The sequence below is a fragment of the Pyrus communis genome, chromosome 9 (genome assembly GCF_963583255.1).
Source record: "Pyrus communis chromosome 9, drPyrComm1.1, whole genome shotgun sequence".
Lineage (NCBI taxonomy): Eukaryota > Viridiplantae > Streptophyta > Magnoliopsida > Rosales > Rosaceae > Pyrus > Pyrus communis.
This window is the reverse complement of record NC_084811.1, coordinates 23,340,948-23,362,940: the sequence shown is the minus strand read 5'-3', so window position 1 is coordinate 23,362,940 and position 21,993 is coordinate 23,340,948. Positions and strand designations below refer to the sequence as shown.

The following is a 21,993-nucleotide window of genomic DNA, read 5'->3' as shown; positions in this document are numbered from 1 at the left end:
ACTTGATTTGAGACATTTTTTAAGGTGAAATTGGGTTTATAATACTGATCCGGGCTAAAGATTTTTAAACCAGGATCAATAGAAGTTTGAGCCTTGAGTTTTTAAATACACGTTAATTGGGTTGGTGGGTTTTGTGGAACAAGTAGCTTAATAGCACCTTTTGTTTGTTGTGTCTTAGTTGTTGTCTACCTATAAGGTGGAATGAAAGTAAACTACGTGTGTGAATTGAATTTTTTCTATATTTTTACGTACCTGAATGGGTTTTGTGTTTTTTCTTTGATTTAGGAATTGAGTTTTTATAACTGATTTGTTGTTGTCTACCTACATGGGTGGAATGAAAACAGCAAATAAAAATGGAAAATTTCAGACACCTAGAAAATTACAATTTTTTTTAGCAGTGCATTGGTGATTAAAAGCAATATTAGCCCTTTGTATCTCATTGATTATCAGAGAAGACAACATGAGCTTGAAGAACATAAAACAAAAAGGATATCAGTAATCCAAATTCAAAAATTATTATCAAGATATCCTACAGCAGAAGATGACCGAAACGGAAGAATGAATTTTTTTTTATGGATAATTAAAGATGAATATATACAAAATTTGATTGATGATACAAATAAAGAACATGGAAAAATAGGAGGGTAAAATAGTAATCACAACGCAAACAAATCAACTTAATCAGAAAATAACTAAAAATTGGACTAATCTTAATGTTAGGCTATAAAATTGGACATATTTCAAGTTACCCCTATTTGATATTCCTATTGGTTTTTGTCTTATTATCTTTATTAAAAAATCAATATAAAATGTTGACGTGTCTTAGCCATGACCGCACAAATAGGAAGGGATGGGAAGGGTATGGTAACTGGAGGGCACACAATCTACCTCCTAAATTCTATGACTACTCTTTTTTGAATCACAGCTTGTTACGCGCGACTTACATGTTTTAAATATATTTATATGTATGAATTGATAAAAAAAAAAAAAAAGTCAAATATTTGAAGTAAATGAGTAATCTTAGATCATGCTAGAAAAAACACCTCACAAACCAATCAAAACAGTTGAATTTACATAATAAAATCAATCATTCAATTTTCATCTACATTCTATTGAATTTACATTAAGAATAGAGAAAATAATATTTAATAAACAACTAATTGAATCATATTATTGCTAACTTATTGTGAGTCTAAGCATACCCCTCTCTCCTTTAATGTAGATAATACCGTTTGTTCAAAAAAATAAAAATAAAAAAACAATCATTTGACAAATAATTTAATCACATTATTATGTGTGTGCGAAATACCTTTTTTATAACCGGCATTACACGCATCTTAAGATGTTTTAAAAGTGTTTAAAAATAGATAAAATAATATTTAATTAATAACTGATTGAATCACATTATTGCCAACCTATTGTGAGGTACTAATTAAAAAAATGCACAAAAAGAAATAATTATTAAACAAATACTATTAAAATGATGAAAATACCCTTGCATTATTTTGGGCTTCTTTTGATATATATATATATATATATATATATATATATATATATATTTTGGAGGATTTTTGGAATCACATCGTGCTACGCGTGACTTACACATTTTAAATGTATCTATATGCATGAATTGATAAAAGGAAAGTCAAATATTTTAAGTAAATGAATAATCTTAGATCATCCTAGAAACCAACCAAAGCAGCTAAATTCACATAATAAATTCGAACTTTCAATTTCCATCTATATTTTATTGAATTTACATTAAGAATAGAGAAAATAATATTTAATAGACAATTGATTTAATCATATTATTGCTAGCACATTGTGAGCCTAAGCCCACCCCCTTCCCTCTCCCCCTTAGTGTAGATAATATTGTCTGTTAAAAAAAAACAATTATTTGACAACTAAGTTAATCACATTATTATGCACGTGCAAAAAACCTTTTTTATAACCGGCATTACACGCCTCTTAAAATATTTTGAACGTGCTTAAAAATAGACAAAATAATATTTAATGAATAATTGATTGAATCACATTATTGCTAGCCTATTGTGAGGTACTAAAAATAAAAATAAAATACAAACTGTACAAAAAGAATTAATTATTTAAAAAACACGGTTAAAATGACGAAAATACCCTTGCATTATTTTGGGCTGCTATTATGCTAGAAAAAACCTCTCACAAACCAATCAAAGCAACTGAATTCACATACTAAAATCGGTCTTTCAATTTCCATCTACATTCTATTGAATTTACATCAAGAATTTAGAAAATAATATTTAATAAACAACTAATTGAATCACATTATTGCTAACTCATTATGAAGCTAAACTCACATCTCTCACCCTCAGTATAGATAATATCGTTTGTTTAAAAAAAAAAATTATTTGACAACCAATTTAATCACATTATTATGCTCATGCGAAAGATTTTCTTTATAATCGGCATTATACGCCTCTTAAGATATTTTGAACATGTTTAAAAATAGAAAAATTAATATTTAATGAACAACTAATTGAATCACATTATTACTAGTTTATTGTGAGATACTACTAAAAAAAAACTGTACAAAAAGAATTAGTTATTAAAAAACACTATTAAAGTGATGAAAATACCCTTGCATTATTTTGGGCTGCTTTTGGAATTTTTTGTTTTGAGGACATTTTTGTGCATTTTTAAATCACGGTGTGCTACGCTCGACTTACACATTTTAAATGTACTTATATATGTGAATTGACAAAAGAAAAGTCAAATATTTGAAGTAAATGAATAATCTTAGATCATGCTAAAAAAAACCCCTCACATACCAATCAATTGTCACATCCCGGCTCGGGGGGACCACTTCCCGAGCCCGTTCCACCACCATAGCACGATATTGTCCGCTTTGGACCCCGACCACACCCTCATGGTTTTGTTTTTGGGAACTCAGACGAGAACTTCCTAGTGGGTCACCCATCATGGGATTGCTCTCGTGCACTACTCGCTTAACTTTGGAGTTCTGATGGAACCCAAAGCCAGTGAGCTCCCAAAAGGCCTCGTGCTAGGTAGGGATGAGAATATACATATAAGGATCACTCCCTTAGGCGATGTGGGATGTCACAATCCACCCCCCTTAGGGGCCCGACGTCTTTGTCGGCACACACGCGACCAGGGTTAGGCTCTGATACCACATTGTCACATCCCAGCCCAGGGGGGACCACTTCCCGGGCCTGCTCCACCACCGTAGCACAATATTGTCCGTTTTGGGCGCCGACCACGCCCTCACGGTTTTGTTTCTGGGAACTCAAACGAGAACTTCCCAGTGGGTCACCCATCATGAGATTGCTCTCATGCGCTACTCGCTTAACTTCGGAGTTCTAATGGAACCCGAAGCCAGTGAGCTCCCAAAAAACCTCGTGCTAAGTAGGGATGAGAATATACATATAAGGATCATTCCCCTAGGCGATGTAGGATGTCACAAATCAAAGCAGCTAAATTCACATAATTAAATCGGTCTTTCAATTTTCATCTACATTCTATTGAATTTATATTTAATAAACAACTAATTTGAATCACATTATTGCTAGCCCAATATGAGGTTAAGCCCACCCTGTCACGCCCCAGGCCGAAAATATTAATTTCGGGAAATGATATTGGTAACGGCCCAAAAACTTTGCTTTATTTCGCAGAATTTCAAATCACGATTCTTTATTTAAATTCCTTAACTCCCTCTCAATAAACATAAACATAAACATAATTAATTTATAAGGCATGTGCTTAGGCTTTCTATTAAGTCAAAATTTACTTCTAATAACTCAACTTCTTAACAGAAATTATTCTTGATTATTTAATCTTACTTATTTTATGGCTGCATCTAACATCTCCTTAAACTGCCTACGTACCCTGAACAGAGATCAAGTCATTCGTAGTAAAAAGGGGGGAAACGGGAGTTATTCCCAACCCGACCCGTGACAGCAATCCGCGCACCAAATTGCGACGTTCCACGACGGAATTTCTACCATCCCTCACTTGGAAATACCTACCTAACCTCTCCTCTACCCTATTCACCCAAAATTAGGAAAAGTTTAGTTGAAATTTGGTGGAAAACCCACCATGGGTGCCGCGGGTATCCTTGGCTGAAATCCATCAATTGTGAAATGTTTTCCTCCAATTACCATCATGAATAGACTTGCCTTGAGACCTAAAACAAAGCCCAAACAAACTGTAGGGGCGGCGGAGCACCAGAGGTGACAATTCGAGGCCACTCATTTATAAGGGTTCCGGCTGGTTCGGGGCAAATTGGAACCTTTCCAGGCCAAATTGGACTTGGCCACATGTATAAAGTTTGCTCTACTCTTTGAGATTTTCATTTCTGTAATTTTTAAAAATAGTTGAATCTTCCGGCAAGTCGGGACGGCTGGCTGCCACTGGCGACGGCAGGTGCGGCGGTGCACGGTCAGGGAGCCAACATTGCCATTTTTCATGTAAATTTTGATATTCTAAATCTATATTTGGTAACCAACCATTTGATATGAATTGGATTATGAAGGTTAGTGTTGAATATGGTGGTTACTAGAATACATTTGGAAATTGGTAAATAATGAATTGTGAACTACGAATGGCTTGATCCCTGTTTAGGGTATGTAGGCAGTCCTAACGAGATGTTAGATGCAGCCATAAAACAAGTAAGATTAAATAATCAAGAATTAATTTATGTTAAGAAGTTGAGTTATTAGAAGTAAATTTTGACTTAATAGAAAGACCTAGGCACATGCCTTATAAATTAATTATGTTTATGTTTATATTTATTGAGAGGTAGTTAAGGAATTTAAATAAAGAATCGTAATTTAAAATTCTACAAAATAAAGCAAAGTTTTTGGGCTGTCACCAATATCATTTCCCGAAATTAATATTTTTGGGCCGGGGGCGTGACACACCCTCTCTGTAACATCCCGTCCCTAAAAATGATGAATTTATAATTTTAATACGCGATTTTACGAAAATACCCTTTGAGGTGAGGATGTTTGACTTTCGTTGACCGTTCGAAGTCACAATTAATGTTTTCGATTAGATTTCGAAGCTACGGACGCATATGCGAAATCCGTTTGCGAGTCCGGATTATAATGGTATAATTATAGACATTAGAAAGTGTTTCACTAAACTTTAGATTTAAAGGAAAATTAAATTCCACCATGTGGGAAGTGTAGCCAATTAGAAAATTAGGGAGGAATGAGTGGGCCAATCAGACAAAAGGGGAAATGACCAATTACAGGAAAAGGTGGACAACCAATCAAGAGAGGGGATTTCCCTCTTCCCGTTAGCCACACCCACGCCCACGACCAAAATCGATTTTGACTCGGTTCTAATTCCGGGTAATTTCCCCCAAGTAATCTGACGAAATTCACCCATTCTTCACCTGTAAATCATCCATTGGCCCCCTTCTTCCATTTTCACCCAAAATTAGTAGGAATTTGGTGGTAACTTGTTCTAAAAACCGGCAGTGGGTGCTGTGAAACATTGCTCGGGATTCACTAATTGTGAATCAATCTCCTTCAATTACCACTACCAAAACACTTCCCTAGAACCCAGGAACAAAGCCCAGATAGTGGTTAAGGCGTCGAAGCAAGTTCGGAGGTCGAATCGAACACACCCAAGTATAGGCGACGGGTTTTAACAAAATTGAAGCTTTTCCTAGCCTAATTGGCCTTGGTCACAAGTATGAAAGTTACTCTACTAATTAAGATCTTCATTCCTGTAAATTTTGGTAATTTTTGGAAATAGTTGGATTTTCCGGCAAGTCAAGGCGGCTGAACACCACTCGCGGCGGTGCATACAGCGGCGCATGGCCACAGGACCGTCGATGTTATTCTTAAACTAAATTAGATGCCTTGAGTTCAATTTTGGTGATTGTATAACGTAGGTTGATCGTTTGGACCTAAATTCATTACGATACGTTAATAGGTATTTATACGAATCGAAGATCCGACCATTGGATCGTCACCAAACTTTGTTACGTTATAGTATGTAATATTTGAAGACCATAGAAACTTACGGATTGGGAATCCAATGTACAGATCTTCCCGAATTGGAACATAAATGTTAACCGCCACTTGGTTTTGGGCAATTGGCAGAGATCGGACTGTTGGATCGTAATGAAATTTTAATATGTTATTCTAGAAGCAAAATGTGGATCTTTGGAAGTTGCGGATTTGGAAATATGATATGCAGATCTTCCAGATCGAGTTATACAGGGTTGTAGACCCTACTGTCGATCTTTAATCGACAGTTGACTTGTGGTCAGTTAGTCTCAAACTATATTAGAATGCCCTTGAGGATGTGTTTTGTAAGAAATTACGTATTCTATTGATAAGAGTTCTGAGATGTGATTCAATAATTGGTCACATGCGCCAATCATTCGGGACACCTCGATGTATGTGCTAGAGAATCATATCGTGGACTCCAAGTGAGTGGGTTTTTGGTTTTCTATACAAGTATATATGCTTTATGTTTTAGAATATGCATCTAGTGATTACTTATGTTATTGTTGATATTGTGAACTACGAATGGCTTGATCCCTGTTTAGGGTACGTAGGCAGTCTAACGAGATGTTAGATGCAGCCATACAATAAATAAGACTAAATAATTAAGACAATAGCCTTGTTTGGGGAATTGAGCAATGTGAAGGAGATTGATGGAAAATGTGAGATTTAACCTTATTTATTGGTGGTTAAATGTTGGTTATGTGAAGAATCGTAATATTGAAGTGAAAAATAGTTAGGAAGGATAGTTAATTTAATCAGTGTTTAGTTGGGCTTATCACCGATAATTATTTCCGAAGGTAAATAGTTTGGGAGTGGGGTGTTATAGCTTACGCATATTATGCCATTTGTATATATGTTTATATATTTGGAAATATTATGATATGGTTGAATTTCATATTTACATTCTGATATATCCATATGTATGCTACTTGCACATAATTAAAAGTGAACGCTCTAAAGTGTAAAGGTGAACGCAAGACGCACAGGTAAGTTCAGGTGAGTTTATGGTATTAATTGAAATGATGGAGTTATGGCATGACTACATGTAAGTTTTAGGCAACTCCGACCTTGTCATACAAGTTCCAATAATAGGTAACTCCGACACTGTCGTACAGGTTGCCCATGAGTTGTATATGTTACAATAGATGTAGTTAGATCTTATAACCTTGCACCCCGGTGTTAGTGCTTCCGCCCATGGCCAAGGCACAGTCCTTCACGTGATGTTCACTTCCTGTACCTTGGATCCAAGGTAGGTGCACAGTCATGTCATACAGACCACTATAGGTGGTTCCGACTCGTAGGTGACCCGCGATTATTCGCACAGTCTTCACGTGATCGTAGCACTTGAGCGTATTTATTTACACCCAGTCCTGTCATACAAACCACTATAAGTGGTTCTGACTCGTGTGCAGGGATATGTGATGAGCTATGGGTTCAGTCGTACAAGCCACAAGAGATGGATCCGGCTGACATGTTACTTGGATATGTGATGAGATGTGAATAAGTCGTACATGTCACTATAGGTGACTCCGACTTATATGCTAACAATGATTAATGAGATATATGATGAGATATGAATTAAGTCGTACATGTTATTATAGGTGACTCCGACTTATATGCTAGCAATGATTGATGAGATATGTGATGAAATATGGATAAGTCGTACAGGTCACTATAGGTGACTTCGACTTATATGCTAGCATTGATTGATGAGATATTGACTCAGCTGTACAAGCCACGTGAGGTAACTCCGGCTAACATGTTGATGAGATATATATGTTTATTGAGATCTATGGCATGATATTCATGTGGACTATGTTATGCCGTGTATGGGATTGAGATAGATATGTATTCTATTTTCTGGGAAATATACATGTGTTACGGCGAGGGGTTACTGCCCTTGGTAATTGAAGTTGGTTTGAAAAGTTTTGTTTCACTCACTCACATTTTTCTATTTTTGTACCCATCCAGGTTCTAGCAACAGAGTTCCATATCGACGAGGATTCGTGGCACTTTTCAGTACAGATGTCTTCTTATGATGGTATAATAATTATCTTACCTCACTGTACTATACTTATGCTCTATATCACGCGTGAAATGGGTCCAGACCCGCTTACCGCACACTCGTGTACTTAACCACTTTTAGATTTCAATTTATTCACATTTTATACATTATCGCACTTATGGCTTCGTCACCTTCCAAGTGTCGGCCAACACAGCTCGATTCAGGGTCCTAGTGGACATTCCAGGTCAGGGTGGCTCGATTCGATGTCCTAGTGGACATTCCAGGTCGGGGTGCCAACACGGCCAACACGGCTCGATTCGGGGTCCTAGTGTTGATAATATCATTTGTTAAAAAAAAAAAAATAATCATTTGACAACTAGTTTAATCACATTATTATGCTCGTGCGAAAGATCTTTTTCATAACCGGCATTATACGGCTTTTAAGATGTTTTGAACGTGTTTAAAAATAGAGAAAATAATATTTAATGAATAAATGATTGAATCACATTATTGTTAGCCTATTATGAGGTACTAATTAAAAAAAAGAAAAAAAAATTATAAAAAAAAATTAATTATTAAAAAAAACATTATTGAAATGATGAAAAAACCCTTACATGATTTGGTGCATTATGTTGGGCTGCTTTTGAAATATTTTGTTTTGGGAGCATTTTTTTTCCCAAAAAATTTGGTGAAGCTTGTGATCCTAAAAGAGGTTGTTGGATTTATATATAAAGATTATATTTCATCTATGGTTAGAAATTATAACAAGAGTACGTGAAAATTGTGTAAAAATCTTTTTTTTTTTTTTTTTTTGATGTGTAATAGCGAAGGTTCGTGAACTTTATATCATATTTAGTTTTCGTTCCTAAACTCTTATATTACTTTCTTGTGTCCTTTAAATTAATTATGCGTTGCATGAGTGCTCATTTCGTCAAATCTATATTTTCCATTAAATATAAGGGTATAGTGGTCTATTCATACAAAAAAATCGGATTTATTTATAAAAAAATAAAAAAAGAAGAGCTTGGCTCTTTAAGGTTAAGGAGAGACCTGTTCATAGAATTTCGTGGTTAGAATCGGAACCGTTCATATTATAATTCATTATGTAAAGATCATCTCTACAAAAATTTAATTAAAACTAAGATCCTTTAGTCAATCCTTGAAAAACTTCGAATATAAGTACGAAATTCTATAAATAGATCACGAGGTATTTGAAGAAGGAGTTCCTCGTCAATTTTGAGGAGTCAAGTCTTTCTTTAAAAAAAAAAAAATCATTTTCTTATTTTTTTAATGAAACTTCTATTTTATTCCTTAACTTAACGGAAAAGTTAATAGAGTTAACAAAAGGAATTACTAGTACAACAAATAACATAATTCGAAAACAGAAAGAATTATTATATAAGCTTCTATGAAAACAGAAAGAATTATTATATAAGCTTATATATACATACATATAGATATGCATACACACACACACACACACATACATATAGATATGCATATATACATACATACATACATACATACATACATACATATATATATAATACAGGCAATATTAGGAAAGTGTGAAATCGAGACATTGGAACTTATGCATTCTTCATTTTTAAGAAATTTTTGAATTTTTTTTTTTTTGGCAAACGAAATTTTTGAAATTTATCTCACGTAGAAAGTAAAGACAAATACCCTCCTCTCTCACTTTTTTTTTTCTTTCTCTCCCTATAATAAAAATTTCAATACCAGATATTGAAGAAACTCCAATTAGTGCTTATAGGTTGTAAGAAACTCTAATCGTGTACTTCTTTGAGGAAGCACTTCAACTGCTTTTTCAAGAATTACTTACATTTTTATTAATAACTATAATGTCCTAATAAAAATGATATGTAAATGTGGTTTTTACACATCAAAATTGAATATAATTTGTAATAAAAAAAGCATTTTAAATGTTAAATTAGTTCTTTTATTTATTTTTTTTTTTTGCTTAATATTATTGTTATTTTATTTTAATGGAATTTCTTGCGTGAGACACCAAATAGTCTCATACATCACCAAACTAATGTTAACTCATCAAACAGAATGTAACCTTTTTTTCGCTTTCTTTTACATATACACTCTTAAACTTTACCCAAAAAAAAAAGTTCTGCAGAAATCAAGAATGTAAAATTTACCAAAAAAAAAAAGGAGGCTCACGAGCCATACAATTTTAATTGGAAAAACAATGTTTATGTACGATAATTAATACCTAATTTGCCTAAGTGTCAATGAATAAAGTAAAGAAAAATGCCGGTATACAAACACAAATACATATAAATATACCAGCTTCAAACAATGATCTTTCCAATGCGATGAATTTGCAGCATTAAACGCTTTATTTGCTAGATCACAGGAGGTTCTTGGCTGTCCCCGGCGATATATCACCGTCTCCCTCACGTGATTATAGATATGGACCCTGTGCCCCCTCAATTGATCAATCAAAACCCTGCATATTTTGCTTGCGTATCCCAGAACTCCTTAGTTTGCTTCAGTATCTCTGCGCGTTCTGCGTTATACCTCTTTTTCCAATGGTTGGTGCACCTGGTAGGGTTTTAGGAGTCAGAAAAGGGTAGCTCTTTCATCAAAAGTTAAGAACTATTGAAGGTTTTCAAATTTCTCACCTTGTTTTCAGGAGCAGGTCTAGTTCCAACATGTGCACTGCTTTTGCATACACTCCAGCCTGCATTCGAGGAGGATACGAACTTAAGATCAAACAATATATGATACGAAATGTCAATCTTTTCTTTCAAATTTTAAATAAGCAGAGGATGAAGTTTGGGAAACGAGAACTACAGTTGAAGAAAAGCCAAACATCAAAATTAAGTGAGAATCCCGTCCAACGCAATCAAAGTCATCTGGTACTTATTAAAAATTTCACACACATATAATCCCTAGGGCTGGAGTGGATTCTGCCAGTGAAAGATGAGAATCCGAAGGACAGAGTTCCCTCCCAAATGCCAAGTTGGAAAATATAATTTGATAGAACTTCAATAGTCTTAGCATTATGTTATAAACCATGTTTTTAAAAGCACCCTTTACTAAAGATATACTACTAAGTGGAGACTACGACATCAGAAAAGAATTTGATGATCAAGATGAACACTATTCAAGGACTAGGGCCACTAGATCTTGCCAGCATTGTGATCACATTTCTGAATATGATTCATACTTTTCGCTCAATAGCACTTGTAAGTTGTATTGTATGGTTCGGAAAATTAACAAGTTAAAGGTTGTTGGACTACAAATGATTATAACCATTTTCTTCAAAAACTAGGTATCTACCTCTCTGCATATCGGGCACTTTGCATCCGGGGCTGCAGATTTAGGGCCTTGGAAGATAAACACAGAAGCAGCTGCGCACGCACAAGACTTGCAGAACAGGTGGCCGCAGCTCAAAGCATAGGGATTGAAAACAGATTCCTGCAAATCATCAAATACACATCAGAACATTTATGTACAAATGCCAATTTCTCTTTCAGAATGCAAGTGAAAGGACCTTACCAGGCATACAGCACAAGTTAGATCATATTCCATCTTTAAGGAGTCAGGAAGCATCAATGTCATTGTAGGTGGTGTCGCCGAGAGATCACAGGAAAAGCGACCAGAAACATTATTAAGCTCGTCACCATCCAATACATCAAGATTCAAATAAAATGCACCCAATTCTATAAGCCAAGGTGATTGCAAAATCTCAATATGTTCTGCCCGCATCTTGGATTTGAAAAGCTTGCCATTTTCGGAGCTATGTATCTGTAGTATAAGATTAAAACAAAGGAACACTGTTAGGTACACAACACCATGAACCAAGTTAGCAAATTAAAAAAATAAAATAAAATAAAATTGACCAGTCGTGCATAACTTTATCATATTTCTTAAGGATTTTTCTGATAGCAATTGCGTTCATCGTAACATACTCAATCAACATCCGCCCTTTTTCTACCATGGCTTGTTGATCATTCATGAAACACTGACGGAACCGCAGAAAGCATCTCTGCACTCCGGTAGCAACATGGAGATGAAGGAGATGTCTGACTCTCAAACTAAAGCATAGATCTATTTCTGAAACCTCCTTCATTAATTCCGTGAAAAATGCCTGGTCGCACACTACAATATAGAAAAATGAGAGTTGATGAGACTACGAACATTAGTTATGAACTTAAAAAGTAAGCAACAATACTAACACCGAAAAAAAAATAACAAATCTCTTACAAAATAGGCCTCAAACGTCTAACTACTGATTAATTGTCACTCTAAAAGAATCCAAACAAACGAACTTTTAAATCCTAGATAACCACCAAATTGTAATGCTCATTGTTTGCAGCTATGTGAACCATTTATAAAGAAAACTTATTCCACAGAAACATGTTAGTCATGATATCTCACTACTTTAAAAATTCCCAAATATCGACATCCTTTTTAAGAAACAAGAAAAGTAGGAAAGCACAGTTGTGGCAACATCTCATATTCGTTAAGAAAGTTCTAAAAAGGTCCTTTCGTTATTTAAATATACCTGAAAAGGGCTAAAATACTAAAACAACATGGTTTATGCCCATGATTTTTTCAAATCCTTTGAGCAGAATGTAGATACCTGGACAAAAGCAATTGGGTAAATCTCAATATTAAACCCTGCAACCTTGACGATTCGAAAATCAAAACCCATGTTTCCCTAGCAGGATTTAAACACAACCAAATAGTTCTAAATTTGCAAAAACTCCCTAATCGAACCATACAGTAATTAAACAAAAACCCAATTGCTAACGAGCTTAATTCAAAAAGAACCAGAAACCCAAATGAAAATAGGCAAACTAAATTAAGCGAGTTTTAACAAAACACTCCCTGTTCACTTCTAACGAAAATGACATTTTTCCTCTAACAATTACTCATGCATTATTCACTTACAACACATTTTTGCCCCTTTAATTAAAACTAAAAGTTTTCAAACTATTTTCATTAGTTTTCCTATAAATGAAATCAAATTATTGGGTAATCAATTCTTACAAGGGCAAGATTGGCATTGGCACAATTGCTGATTTTGGTTAGAAGCACCTTCTTGTCCTTCCGTAGCTGAAGATTCGTGCAAGGCCTTACAATTCTGACAAGTCTTGAGGACATTCTTCAGCCGCTTGTACTCGACATGCGAGCAATTCTCCAACAATCGTATATTTTCCTTGTGCAAAAACTCGGTGTAAGTGTCTCCAAATTTCATATTTTCCCAATTAATCAAATTAAAATCAGTCCGGCTTCTGAAACCCTACAATTAGACGGAGGAAAATGAAAATTTGAACGATTTGGCGTGAGGTGAGAGTGAGGAGAAGGAGGAGGTGGTGGCGGGAGAAGGTTTTCCGAACCGAGCTCCGAAGGCTCGATTCTCTTTTCCTTCTCAATTTTCTCGGGAAACGAACGGCGGTTTATAAAGGAAATTGAGTGGTGGCGACGAAGCACGCGGAAGTCGAAGCGAGTTTAAACCGGAAAAGACCCGCGCTTTTTTAGGGGATTATTTAGAAGGGATGGGATCCTCCTGAGCTAATCGAGATATCTTCCTGATCTATCATCATAGGTCGTTAAATTTTTATCCAACGGTTACAAATAAAAGGTCCTTTTAAAGTTATAATAATTGTAGCTGTTGGATAAAAATCCAACAGTCCACGATGATGGGTCAGGAGTATCCTCTCCATTAGCTCAGGAGAGGATTCAAATCCGAAGGGGTGTGCTATCCACACATCCCATTTTACTTCTCACACACTCTTGATAATTTATGTCCGTTGATCTTCTTCAATTCATCATATCTGACAATCAAAAATTAAAAAGATGTGTGAGAAGTAAAATGAAATGTGTGGATATCAAGAGTGTGTGAATAGCACTAGTCATCTGATGGTTTGAAGAAATTCAACCTCCCTAAATGTTGCTTGCATTTTTTTGGGGTCAACTTTTGCATATTTACTAAGTTACTTTGGTCACGACAAAACCACCAAATAATTTCTTTGAAGATCTTTTTAAGTATATCCGAAATACTTTTTAAATGGTGTATTAATTTCTTTTAAAAATATTATATTAATTCACGTCTTATAATACAAGTAGAGACATACAATTTTATGACATATTAGTAAAAAAAATAAATATATAACTAATTTCAAAGTGCAGAACTTTAAAATGTCGCTGTAAATTTCTAACATACTTTAAAATGTAGCTTATTAAGATTCATCCGCACACTAAAATCCGTGTCGTGCCGTTTTGGACTGGTTTTAAATTGGCCATATTCGGGCAGTACCCAATAAACCAATTTGCGACCCCAGTGAAAAAACAAAAACTATAGTGGTGCAACCCATGAAGTTCATGGAATCCTGGGGTAAGTTTGTGATTAACCCTTTTTCGACCCACTTTTCTGAAAAACAGAAAAGTTATACTTTAGAATTTTGACTCAATCGAGGAAGAGGAATAAAATATTTGGGGTAAATTTTAACCAAAAAGATATATGTGGGGTAAATTTTAAATTACTGTTGAATTGACAATTGAAGTTCGTCCGTGCGCGCTTGGTTTTTGGGCACATGATCAGTCCTGCTCCAATCAACTCGACGGCGGTCGGCGGAGGATCCACAGACTCTATTCCCCTAAACTAAAAGATTCAGGCTTCAGCAGCTGCGAACCCCACGGAAACTCAGACCCACCCGCCCAGCCTACCCGACCCGACCCGACCCGACCCAAACCCGGTTCGATCTAAGATTCAGAGATCCACCGCCGAGAAGCAAAGCAACAACCGCCGACCCATCAGACCCATCACGCCTCCTCCTCCTCCGGCTTTCTCCACTGGTAAATTTCCTCATTTGGGTTTTCTTGTTCCGTTTCTGAATTTCCCTCTTTTCTTCACGTTATAATCTTTGCTTGTGCAAGTGTGATTCTTTGCTTCATTAGCTTCTGGGAATGCTTGGGTTCTGGGGATTCATGGATTTACTTGAAACTGAAGGGAAATTGGCGAAAACGATCAGAAATCGTCAAATCCCAATTGCTGAATCGATCAAAATTAAATATCGACGAGATATGGACGGAATATGGATGACATAGCGATCAAAGATTGACAACGTAGCGATGAGAATAGGAAGACATAGCCAAAAACTGATCATTTCAGCAATTAGGAGTTAAGCGGTAGAAACTAATCCTAATCCAAATCCAAACTATAGTGTAAAGTAGATTTGGTTTGGTTTTTTGGGATGCTTAATTTCAATTCTGCACCAAAAGTTTAAATTTTGCATCCATTATTCAATACTAGCTCAATAATCATAATGTCTCCCTACACTTTGCTTCTGAATTCTGATATATTATCATGTTTTAGAGTTTTTCAACGGAGAAATGTTAGGACCCGATTGTCCCACATCGGAAAAATAGCAGCGTATCTTGTGGTCATTGGAGGGCTTCGATCTGAGCGTCGCGACCATTGGGGACGTGAGGAATTTTTCGGGAAAATGAAAGCAAAACGAGGGAAAATTAGGATCGAAACATGGATTTTTGGGTGAAAAAAATGAAAACTTGGAGAGGGGTTTGGGAAATTTGGGGTTGAATTCAACTGGGTTTAGATTTTGGGAAGTGTGTGTATGGTGGTGGAATTTTGATGGTAGAGTTGGGAATCCGGTGATGAACATTAAAAGTAAAATTTACCAAAAAAAACATTAAAAATAAATTTTTGTTTTATTATTTTATAATAAAAAATAATAATATTTTAATAAAATTGACTAAGCTATTTTTTGTTAAGAGGGGTGATGCATTTGGCCTATTACTATTCATTGAGGTCTATCATTATTCACTGAGTGAATTAAATAGGCTGGGTGCTTGCTTATTTTTTTAAAGGTGGACTTGCTCTTAGATTATAGACATTGGTGGATCTATCAAATCGTATGTTTCTTATCATTCAATGACGATATTTTTTGTGCGAGAACATAATGTGGTGGCGATGCTCACGATTTGACGGTGATGGGTAGCATGTTGTTTACTTTTATGTTAGAGTGGTATTTAGATATCTAATTATAACTAACACATTGTACGACTTAGTTAAAATCTAGACTCTCCAATATTGTTGTATAAATGAAAAAAGAAACTATATAAACAAGGGAAATTTTATTTGAACTCATCTAATATTTTTCTACACCCAACTTACTTTCTTCACCCACATTGCTTATGTTGAGAAAAGGAAAAGATTAAAAATCAAAATTTTAATTGTCGGATTTGGCGCAAAATCGAGCACAGTAACTTTCGACAAGTCGTATAACAAACCCCGTTTAATAAGATAATACTTTATTATTGTTGAAGAATTGAAATTAAATATCAACGATATATCAATAAAATATTTATCGTCAATATTCAAATAATAGATACTGAATACATAAGAAAGAAACTCAATAACTGATTAGATCTTGACGATTCAATAACTAAATTTGAAAATTGATCATTTTTATTTCAAACACATAAAAATAAATATATTTTTGTCCTATGAAAGAAATCATTATCTATATTACATATTAATAAATAATTTTACACGAACAAATTTTTTTCTTCTGAATTTCTTAGTCATGTCATTTTATCACTGCCCTCTAAAGTTATTTTCCCTCTTTCCTTCTCCTTCCTTACTGTCAACTTTTGTTTTTCAGCTGTCTGCCAATTCCGTCAAAACAAATAACTTCTTCCATAAAAAAATTTGGGTTACAATATTAATAAAAATTATATTTCTCATAAAGTATGTGTAAAACAACTCTAGAGGTTGGAATCTTTTACTCAAAGAAACAAACAAATCAGCTACAAAAATCTAGCTGTATGACGTGACAGGGAAGACAAGCACGTGGCATGCCAAAGAATCCGACACACGTACATATTACAGAATCTCCCACCCACATACGTCTGTGTCTCAGGAGAGCCATTGGAGAGCTTTGAGTGCACTTCCGATTGGATTCACACCCATCCCCACTTCCAGATTGTGCTTTCAAACTTAAGACAAGCGAAGAAGAAGAAGAAGAAGAACCCCATCAAATGGAAAATTGACCAAACAAAGGCAACCAGATCCCCTATTGTTCGAATTCGGATCTTCGTTGCATTCTTTTTGCGAGGATCTTGAAGATTCATTATTTCTGTTTGTTTATTGTATATCGTAATATCATAAATTATTTTAAGTATTTTTATTTAAAATTAAATAAAAAATTACTTTGACAAGCACCAGATTTACCGATCTTCAAAATCCTCGTCAAAAGATCCGGAGAAGATCCTGTTTAATACCGTTCATCCCTTATCACCAATCCCAATTTTATTAATATCTACTCTTCCATAATTATTAGTCCCCCCCTCTCTCTCGCGCTCACAGTGAGAAACAATGGAAGGTGGAGGGGTAGAAAGCAAGGGGGTTCCTCTGCTGGACAGGCCGGCTGGGGCTTCGACGGCGCAGACGCTCGGAAATATTATTGTTTCGGTTGTCGGCACTGGCGTTTTGGGCCTCCCCTTCGCTTTGAGAATCGCCGGTTGGCTCGCTGGCTCTCTTGGGGTCATGGTTGCTGGCCTCTCCACCTACTACTGCATGCTCCTCCTTGTCAGTTTTCCTCAATTCCCTTCTCTTCCCTCCGTTTTTTAGAATTTATAAGAAATTATATAATTATAAAGTATACTTATACAAATCCTGACTCAAGATATTCGTTTGGTTTTAGTTAATACGTGTGCAATGTTATGTTTGTGTGATTATTTGCTATGTTACACTAATCAATATGGTATTTTGCTCGACTACATGGCATGTTATGTTGTTAGATGATCGTTTAACATGTTATATTGCGTGATCGTTTATTGTTAGATTGTTTTAACATTAATTTAGAACAGCTTCCATAGGAAGCACTTATGTTTATAAGCGTTTCTGCTACAAGCACTTTCATTAGAGACATTCAAGTCTATATTAAAAATCCAAGTGCTCCTCCTTGAAGAAGCATTTTTCACAAGGCACTTCTAAGATCCATAAACACTTCTGAACTTATATGTTAACCGCAGTTAGAAGCACTTCTGATTGCCAAAAAGTGCTTTTAGCTCTTCAAGAAGCAATCCCAAACAAGCGTTTGACGATTCGATATGTTATGTTGTTCGACAGTGTTTTATCCGTGCTATTAACTAGTTCATTTGGACATTACTTTAGACTATGCGACGTGCTATGTTGTTAGATGTGACATGTTATGCTGCTAGAGTACAACATTATTCTTTTGAACCACACATTTGAACAATCATCACCTGATCAATCGTTCAAATTGCAATGTAACCTGCTAATTGTAACGGAATTGAACGATTCCTTAGAGTAAAGTAGAATTCTTTTTTCTTTTCTTGATTCACATCTCTATGATGCCGTAATTTGATTTTTGGTTATTTTAATGTTGGGGATGAGGCAAAGTTTGAATTTAAACTCTTATGTTGTGATGTCGTGAAAATGAATAGGTGCAATGTAGGGATAAGTTGGCATCAGAAGAAAATTCATCAGGTAAAAAAACTTATGGTGATTTGGGGCATGGATGCATGGGAAGAACAGGTCGTTATATAACCGAATCCTTGATTCTGATTGCCCAATGTGGAGGTTCCGTGGCGTACCTTGTATTTATTGGACAAAACCTTTCGTCGATGTTGAATGGCCACGGTTTCTCAGTTGCTTCCTGTATATTTTTATTAGTTCCAGTTGAAATTGGGTTGTCTTGGATAGGCAGTCTATCAGCTTTAGCACCCTTCAGTGTCTTTGCGTCAGTATGCAATGTGTTGGCTATGGCGTTTGTGGTGAAAGAAGACATACAGCAGGCAGTGGAGGGCGAGTTTTCTTTTAGGGATAGGACAGCGATCACATCAAGTATAGGAGGGTTGCCATTTGCAGGAGGCATGGCGGTGTTCTGTTTTGAGGGGTTTGGAATGACATTAGCACTGGAAGGTTCTATGCGGGATAAAAGTACATTCCCAAGGTTGCTTGCTCAGGCTTTCACAGGGATAACCCTTGTCTATTGTTTATTCGGATTCGCCGGTTACATGGCTTATGGTGATCAAACCCTCGAAATTGTCACTCTCAATCTCCCTCACAATTGGTCTGCCATGGTGGTTCAGGTAATGTACTCCAACCTTCCATGTTATACTAGTCAACGCTTATCATTCTTTCAACTTTTACATGCACTTGCTTACTTTCATTGTCTTGAATTTTCGATACAAAAATGAAAAGGAACAAACTTATCATTTGATTCGCTCATAAATGTTTTTGGCAAGAAGATGAACTTAAACTAACTCTAGAAAAGTCCTTGCTATTGTTAATAAATATGATGACAACAAATCACTTGTTTGCTTCCTAGAAGCTTAATTAATAGTTTCACTGCCAAGCTATATATCGTTGTATTCGTCCCACACTTGGGTTCAATACTTCATTTTCATCACGGTCTTTTCGTTTGCTTATAATTTCCATTCTAAAAAGTATTTGATATTGAAATAAAAATAAATTAATACATGTAGGATGTATCTTTAAGTACAAGGGAAGTACTTGTTATGTAATCTGATATGAGAGGTTGTGGAGTCCTTTTGTTTTCTTTCTCTAATAAGTAAGCAATAATATCGTGATTTAGAAATCATATATGAGACCTAATAGCTGAATTGAGACTTGGTGACAATGTACTTTGACTATATATCGTGTCGAATCCTTGGTGGAAAATACGGTTTCATGGTTGCTTGATGGGTTATAACTTCCAATGTATTGAGTTTCTCTTGATAAGATGTATGGGCGTTTAACTAGTAATCATGACATATGACTAGATCGATGCAGGAATGTCTTTCCTTTCAGTTATACCTCGAAAAACTGTAGAAGGATATATTCGCTGATCATTGTGCTGACTGACAACAGATTGGTTTGTGCTTGGGGCTAATATTTACCTTCCCAATCATGCTACACCCAATAAACGAGATCATAGAAGGAAAGTTAGTAAAAGGAAAATGGTTTCAGAAAGCTCATGATGACAATGACGATTATTCGACGACGCCGCTAGGAAGGTATGCAGTATACGTGAGTCGAGCAATAGTGGTGATCGTATTGGCGGTCTTGGCCTCGTGCGTTCCAGGGTTTGCAGTATTTGCGTCACTCGTGGGAAGTACCGTATGTGCACTGATCTCATTTGTTCTACCGGCTTCATTTCACTTGGCATTGTTGGGTTCTTCCCTAAAATTGTGGCAAAGAACCTTGGATTGTTGCATATTATTCTGCGGAATGCTTTTTGCCGCATACGGCGTTTACAATGCCGTAGTTGGCGTTTGAATCGCTTGTTGTAATTAGTACTTTACAAGTAAGAGATATATGAATACAAACTGTACAATGGGGAAGCAGAAGAACTGTAATCTGTATCTGGATTCCAACATTCGATGTACCACCAGTGTATAAAATTCTTCAGTCCAATGATGCAGAAATCCGAAATCTGAACCTCGGGTGCAAGGATAAATACCCGTAATCAAACTCTGAATCTCGGGTGTAAGGATAAATACCCGTAAGCAGAATAACTGTAATCTGTATCTGCTGTCATTGACGCTAATTTTTTTCTTTCTTTTCTCACGCGAGGTAGTTGGAAAGAGGGGATTCAAATTCTGAATCTCGGGTGCAAGGATAAATACCCGTAACCAACTGAGATGCAAACTCTTTGCGTTATTGATCAAAATCTGATAACGAAAATGGAATTATAGATCAAGCAACAAGTTCCAGCAGAATAAGTCCTCGCATTAACCACAAAGAATGGATCACTGTTGCTTGATTCTAAGGCCCATCCAGTAAACAGATGGGGGCACACCTGACCTCTGTAGCATAATTGCCGATTGCTTCGGCAGTCAACTAGGTTTTCTCCAACGCACATTTAAGTTACACATTTGAATAAGAATCGTTATATCATTTAATTTAACAGAATCCTATGGCTTTTGTTCAAATGTATAACTTAAATGTGGACTCAGGTAGTCAACACCCAAATCTCTGTATGTAACTTCAATCTTGTTACGAAACATCAGTGTCGGTTCTAAGGTCCGAGGCGAAAATTTAAACGGGCCCTTGTGGATATTTGTTGAGTGCAGAATGCACCTCCTCCCAAGTTTGCAAGTAATAACGCCGCTTAGCCGCGCATCCGAGCCCAACAGATCAAAATAATACCAACTTAACAGAGGACACAAAAAGATAAATAAACTTCACCCGTTTGTCAACCTTTTTGTACTTTCATCCTCGAAGAGATCCTTTCCATATCTCACCCATCACTTTTTAGGGACCCGGATCTTTAAAATTTGATCAAACGGCTACAATTATTATCACTTTTTTAGGGGCCCCCTGTTTGTAGCCATTAGATCAAATTTCAAGGATCCAGATCTCCGAATCCCTAGAACTTGGTGGGAGAGATCCAGAGGGGATCTCTTCCTCATTTAACTTAACTCATCTCTTGTAAGTTTTTACTTTTTATTCATTTTCAGTATTGGATGAGAATTTTTACAGTTCACCAGAGTAGTTACGACCTGTTTGGTACTCTATTTAACTTCAACTTTTTAAGCTAAAAAACACTTTTCAAGTTTTAAGCTTTAAAAACTTATTTGGTAAGATTATTTTTAAAATTTGAACTCAAGACTAATTTTTTTTTATAAAAAAAAACCTAATATCTAAAAACACTAAAAATGAGTTTTTAGAGTTTCAAAACTTAAACCACTTCTTTCTATTTTTCTCTCTCCTCCCCTCTCACTCCGAATCCATCTCTCTCTCTCTCTCTTCTTCTCTCTCCTTCTCTCTCCTCCATTCCGCTCCCTTCATTCTCTCTATCTTCTTCGATCATCTTCTTCTTTTTCTCTCCTCCGATCCTCTCTTTCTTTCCTTCCTTCACTTTCCTCTTTCTTCCTCTCTTTGAATCTCTTTGTTCAGTTTAAGTTTTAAGATTAAAAATAATTTTACAT

General features: G+C 35.7%; 2 protein-coding genes across 2 annotated transcripts; one reads left to right on the top strand and one right to left on the bottom strand.

Moving 5' to 3' along the window:
* Nucleotides 1-10,172: 10,172 nt before the first annotated feature.
* On the bottom strand, nucleotides 10,173-13,413 carry LOC137744082 (probable E3 ubiquitin-protein ligase BAH1-like). The gene is made up of 6 exons (XM_068483944.1): nucleotides 13,057-13,413; nucleotides 11,918-12,162; nucleotides 11,560-11,808; nucleotides 11,341-11,478; nucleotides 10,680-10,738; nucleotides 10,173-10,599 (listed from the first exon to the last, which is right to left on the bottom strand). Exons 1-6 carry the CDS (start codon nucleotides 13,262-13,264, stop codon nucleotides 10,497-10,499), a joined length of 1,002 nt encoding a protein of 333 aa, XP_068340045.1. The 5' UTR covers nucleotides 13,265-13,413; the 3' UTR covers nucleotides 10,173-10,496.
* A 3,782-nt stretch (nucleotides 13,414-17,195) lies between these two features.
* On the top strand, nucleotides 17,196-20,476 carry LOC137745341 (amino acid transporter ANT1). Its single transcript, XM_068485285.1, has 3 exons — nucleotides 17,196-17,620; nucleotides 18,502-19,149; nucleotides 19,931-20,476. The coding sequence occupies exons 1-3, from the start codon at nucleotides 17,408-17,410 to the stop codon at nucleotides 20,336-20,338; spliced, it is 1,269 nt and encodes a 422-aa protein (XP_068341386.1). The 5' UTR covers nucleotides 17,196-17,407; the 3' UTR covers nucleotides 20,339-20,476.
* Nucleotides 20,477-21,993: the final 1,517 nt, after the last annotated feature.

What these genes read in the sequence shown, in the direction of transcription:
- LOC137745341 (XM_068485285.1), top strand. Translation starts at nt 17,408, where the DNA reads ATGGAAGGTGGAGGGGTAGAAAGCAAGGGGGTTCCTCTGCTGGACAGG. An exon ending in ACTACTGCATGCTCCTCCTT is followed by an intron (nt 17,621 to 18,501) that starts GTCAGTTTTCCT and finishes GAAAATGAATAG; the next exon opens with GTGCAATGTAGGGATAAGTT. An exon ending in GGTCTGCCATGGTGGTTCAG is followed by an intron (nt 19,150 to 19,930) that starts GTAATGTACTCC and finishes GACTGACAACAG; the next exon opens with ATTGGTTTGTGCTTGGGGCT.
- LOC137744082 (XM_068483944.1), bottom strand. Translation starts at nt 13,264, where the DNA reads ATGAAATTTGGAGACACTTACACCGAGTTTTTGCACAAGGAAAATATA. An exon ending in TCCTTAAGAAATATGATAAA is followed by an intron (nt 11,809 to 11,917) that starts GTTATGCACGAC and finishes CTTATACTACAG; the next exon opens with ATACATAGCTCCGAAAATGG. An exon ending in GACCTGCTCCTGAAAACAAG is followed by an intron (nt 10,600 to 10,679) that starts GTGAGAAATTTG and finishes AAACCCTACCAG; the next exon opens with GTGCACCAACCATTGGAAAA.